Here is a 5,775-nt window from a genome sequence, read left to right on the forward strand (position 1 = left end):
TTAAAGAACTACAAAGTCATGTTGCAGAGGATTGCAATATTTTCAAAATGCATTTGCAGTTTAAAGGGTTAAATGTCGTTCATGAATGACAGACAAAAGGGACAGTGATATTGCGCTATCAAACAGGACAATGCCCTAGAGACTGATCATATATTCATATGATCAGCACCTTACCCGCTCTCCACCCATGCTAGGACCAAGGAAGGTCAGGCAATAACTACTGATGACTAGGCAGATAGACCTATAGGGTCCCCAAAACCCCCAATCATTAGCTCTCAAGACCGGTGAGGTTGCATCGACCAAAGAAACTAACGAGTTGAGTGGGACTCGAACCCGAGTTTAGCGTTCACCAGTCAGGGACGTTACCACATCGACCAGCTTTTTATTTCTTTTCCATTTCGAAATGAAAGACTATCACGAGCAGTTTCCAAGTTGCAGAAAAGTTATCCTGAAATGCAAGATTAATGCGTTGGATCATCTTCTGGTGTCACTTTCATACAAGATTTCTCTTTTTTTGTAGATTTTCATCCAAACGATTGCTAGGAAGGGTTTCGGTTCCTTCAGTTTTATGAAATGTAATTAAATACACATCGCAGCCAGTGAAATAGAAAATTTGAATATGCGATTGAGCTAAAAACATTGCTAGAAAAGTAGTCAGGGAACAATAAGACTGAAAATTCTGGTACCTTAAAATGTATGATTACAACTGGAGTCATGTCCAAGTTTTTTTATAATAATAAAAGGCCATTTGTTTATTTGTCTAATAATTTTGAAGACATAACAGCAATATCATTTGTAAGATTTGAAAATGCGTGGTATTGAGAAAAATTACAACTGAGTCATGTCTATGTTTTTTACATATTCGTAATTATTCTATTCAAATTCTATTTATTTATAGAATAATTTCAAAGTTATAGCAATAATAATAGCAAAAATCAAAATTGTCTCGTAGCGTGAAAACCAATAAAGCACAGACATATTACTTTATATTAAATTCCTTTTGATTATGCGAATCCTGGTTACAGCGGAATTCATCAAACTGTTGACGAAAGTTACAAAAGGCCGATGCATTCCTTGTCAGCACTTTCCGTGTTGCTGCCTATCACTTAAATGGGGTTTCTCACAGAGGAGTCACTCATTCTTGAAGCTGGAATTCGAATACTTCAAAGGTTTAAGTTAATATAGAATTTTCGAAAAAAAAAAAAATTCTCGAAAATATAACTTGAAAAATATCCAATTCGGACGATCTGTAAGAAAGTAAATGTACCGAAATTAAGATATCACCCTCAATGTCTTACAAGAAATAACTAGTTATCACTCGCCTTCAGTATCGTGCAAGAAATATCTAGTTATCTCTTTTATATATTTTTTTCAAGCATCAGCTAAAAGAAAGAGATCCTTTTAGAAACTCGCTATATATCGTTTGCCTGATATACCTGATGTTTTTTCTAAACACAAGATAAGAGAAAGTGATCCTTCTTACATAATGCCAAAGACCAAAAGGGAAAAATCAGCTTCGTTTTTCCTTCATTAGAAAGTTGGATCAACGTCTCTCCCTGCCTACTTCCCACAGCCTGGTGGCTCATATTTCCATCATATTTCCATCATAATGACCGCCATTATTCCCATGATGGGCCAGAAGAGAAGTTTCAGGGTAAGAGTTACCTTTAAGACATAAAACGAAGAGATGTGTTTTATCTCTGTCGTCAAGATTTTTTTCCTTTTGGGTGATCATATTCAGGGCGATGATTTTTTTTAAATGCTGTATTCTTCATGAGAAATTGTTCACAATCTTTTTTTCCAATTTCTATTCATTTCTGGACATTTCCAGTGTTTACAGTTATTGTTGTTGCTGTTGTCTTGCAATTCTGCAGCCTGTAGTGTTTACAGTTATTTATATCACTGTTTTCATTAAATAATATTTCCCTACAGATACAAAAAGAAAAATATAGCGTATGTTTTATGATGGGATGCTGACCTTTGAAAATATATATTTTCTATATATACTGTATATATATATATATATATATATATATATATATATATATATATATATATATATATATATATATATATATATATATATATATATATATATATATATATATATATGTATATATATATATACATATATATATATATATATATATATATATATATATATATATATATATATATATATATATATATATATATATATATATATATATAGTCACGACACTGACAATTAATTTAAACATTAATATTCAAGATGCGGGATACACAAAGTTTAATTTGTATTGAGCAATATATTTTCCAAAATAATCATACAAAGGTCTGAGCACTTTTAGAAAGTCTAAGAATTTCAATCTTGCAATGTTTCTTTAAATAAAATACGTGCTCTTCATTTCATGGTAGCATGGTATAATTATTCTTAACTTGATGAACAACGGTCAGGGGACGAAGACTTAACATTTACGTTAATTCAATTTTCACTCGAAAATTTCTAAGTCCAAAAGGTTTGAAAATTGTTTCTAAGTCTAAAAATGAGGGTTCTGGTATGACAAGCAAAGGGACGAATATTTTGGGCAGCTTCTTCTACTGCTGCTTTAGGCCAGACTGATGCATGTCCGGCGGGTATCGTAAGGCGTCTCCGACACCGTAGGGTGTGACCTCATGACGTCAGAGGCCGAAAACCAATCAGTGTCATCCTCGTCATAGTAATCCAGTTATGTCCGGCAGGCCTACGCCCTCCTGGCCGTTGTCCGTCAAGCTCCGCCTCAAGGCCCCCCAACAAAATCTGCAAGACAAGGTGGGAGGCAGAAAACCATTCGTTGGCAATTTGACATGGAGACAACCTCTTCTCCGGTGGATGCTGATAAATCGCATTCCCCTCAAGCGAGCTGGTGACCAGAGGTCCTTCACGTGACCACAACCAGGGTGTACGTGACATATATATATATATATATATATATATATATATATATATATATATATATATATATATATATATATATATATATATATATATATATATATATATATATATATGTATGTATATAATTTCTTTAGACCATAATTATGAATAAATTCACAAGGCCATAATTTTCCATGATAAAGAAATTATAAAAGAATGAATTAATCATGAAGAAAATAACTATTTTCGCCATCATAGAATCCTTTTTAACGTTTAACTGATATTACGAAAGGAAACCTCCCCCCCCCAAAAAAAAAAAAAAAAAAATTAGCATTCAAAGATTAGAAAACCTTCAGGAAAACTAGCGTCATTGACCCTCGTATCTGTGTCACTAAATTATATCTGGTCAATCAATCCAACAATTTTGCAAAATTCCGTGATCTCTCTCTGTTATTTTACAGTTTTGTTATTTTGTACACCAAGAACATTCAATGGAGAAGAACATAGGTCACAGAAGGTCTAAACAAATTTTTTTCTAGGAAACAGTTTTTATATATGAAAGAGAAACTTGCTTCATTTGGCCGTTGAAAACTTCTTATATACGAAATAACAAATAATAATAATGATTACGTTGTCAAAAAGGAATAAATGTATATTGATGCTTCAAATGATATTAGAAAATTAAAATTTCTAAACGAAACCAATAGAAATGGGAATACATATTTAGGTTCAGCTGATGAGTATCGACTGGAAATTAAAATTACTACCCTTTTTATGTGTCAATTTCTTTATGAAAATTTACATGATGAACAATATTCATATATACACAAGGGCGAATTATTTGTTTTTAGACATACAAGTTGCTATGAGCTGACTTATTTCAAATACATAAATGTAAATTAATCAAATGAATTCAACAAATTCTATAAACGTTTTCAGAAATCAATGAAATTTCCATTCATATGCTTGAAAATATGTACCGCTTCCCTCATATTAAGAATTAATGTAATTTTATTATTCATAGAACCATTAAGGCTTCGTAAATTGACGTCAATGTGACGTGAATAATGTATTTAATTAGTATCTTGGAGGCTAAAATAACACGTCATAATGAACACGTTGTTGATGACACAGAAAACTTTATTCAAGAATCTGATTTCCTTTTCGTTAGAAAACGTTTGTATGATGAACTTGTCCACTCAGGCAAATATTGCTGGAAATCCTATTCCATGAAAGTAATAAAGTAATGGATTAAACTGTAGTTCCATTATAAATCAGTCCTTCACATTATATTATAACTTACGTTATACATCATACATGTGGCCAAAGTCCCACACTGATGGCTCTGTACATTGTAACTACTCTATAACCTTCATATATTTTTAAATATCTTTTGTCTTAATGAATCATTGCAATTGAATTTTGGCTAAGTGAATATCAAATAAGCAAGAGAAAAATTATGTGAAATCTAATTTTGGATTATAAACTCCCCCCCCTCTCTCTCTCTCTCTCTCTCTCTCTCTCTCTCTCTCTCTCTCTCTCTCTCTCTCTCTCTCTCTCTCTCTCTCTCTCTAGCTTTTAACGACAAAGTGATTTACCGAGTAATTTTCATTTCAGTATGTGATTTACCGAGTAGTTTTAATTCCAGTATGTGATTTACCGAGTAGTTTTAATTCCAGTATGTGATTTACCGAGTAATTTTTATTCCAGTATGTGATTTACCGATTAGTTTTCATCCCAGTATGGGATTTACCGAGTAGATTTCATTCCAATATGTGATCTACCGAGTAATTTTTATTGTAGTATGTGATTCACCGAGTAGTTTTCATTCCAGTGTGTGATTTACCGAGTAGTTTTCATTTCAATATGTGATTTACCAAGTAGATTTCATTCCAATATGCGATCTACCGAGTAATTTTTATTGTAGTATGTGATTCACCAAGTAGTTTTCATTCCAGTGTGTGATTTACCGAGTAGTTTTCATTTCAATATGTGATCTACCGAGTAGATTTCATTCCAATATGTGATCTACCGAGTAATTTTTATTGTAGTATGTGATTTACCGAGTAGTTTTCATCCCAGTATGAGATTTACCGAGTAGATTTCATTCCAATATGTGATCTACCAAGTCATTTTTATTGTAGTATGTGATTCACCAAGTAGTTTTCATTCCAGTGTGTGATTTACCGAGTAGTTTTCATTTCAATATGTGATCCACCAAGTAGATTTCATTCCAATATGTGATCTACCGAGTAATTTTTATTGTAGTATGTGATTTACCGAGTAGTTTTCATCCCAGTATGAGATTTACCGAGTAGATTTCATTCCAATATGTGATCTACCAAGTCATTTTTATTGTAGTATGTGATTCACCAAGTAGTTTTCATTCCAGTGTGTGATTTACCGAGTAGTTTTCATTTCAATATGTGATCCACCAAGTAGATTTCATTCCAATATGTGATCTACCGAGTAATTTTTATTGTAGTATGTGATTCACCGAGTAGTTTTCATTCCAGTATGTGATTTACCGAGTATTTTTCATTCTAATATGTAGGACGCCAGGTGAATGATAGAACCTGTATCGTAGGAATGAATTAATGCTTTGAAGTTCTTTGGCATCCTGAATGTATCGTAGGACCACTTTGGAAAATATTCAACCTAACTTTACCTGGGACGCTGTAATCCTATCGGGAATTAGGCCATACTTACGCTATTCAATGACCGAGTGTTATTTAGTACTTTGCCCGGAGAAGTAGAAGTATTATAAAGCACATGCAGCAGGAGCAGCACACATGCAAATAAGAGGAAGTAGACGCCAGCTATATTTTCTTCTACAATACAACCACTATCGGACTCCATGTAAAAAATAAAAAATAAAA

General features: G+C 32.7%; 1 protein-coding gene across 1 annotated transcript in view; it reads right to left on the reverse strand.

Moving 5' to 3' along the window:
- Positions 1 to 1,582: 1,582 nt before the first annotated feature.
- The window catches only part of LOC137649257 (uncharacterized), a 105,969-nt gene continuing 101,776 nt past the window's right edge, over positions 1,583 to 5,775 (reverse strand). Inside the window, exon 2 of the mRNA XM_068382244.1 lies at positions 1,583 to 1,665. Coding sequence (XP_068238345.1) covers positions 1,583 to 1,665 — 83 coding nt within the window. The remainder of the gene's footprint in view (positions 1,666 to 5,775) is intronic.

The sequence above is a fragment of the Palaemon carinicauda genome, chromosome 11 (genome assembly GCF_036898095.1).
Source record: "Palaemon carinicauda isolate YSFRI2023 chromosome 11, ASM3689809v2, whole genome shotgun sequence".
NCBI lineage: Eukaryota > Metazoa > Arthropoda > Malacostraca > Decapoda > Palaemonidae > Palaemon > Palaemon carinicauda.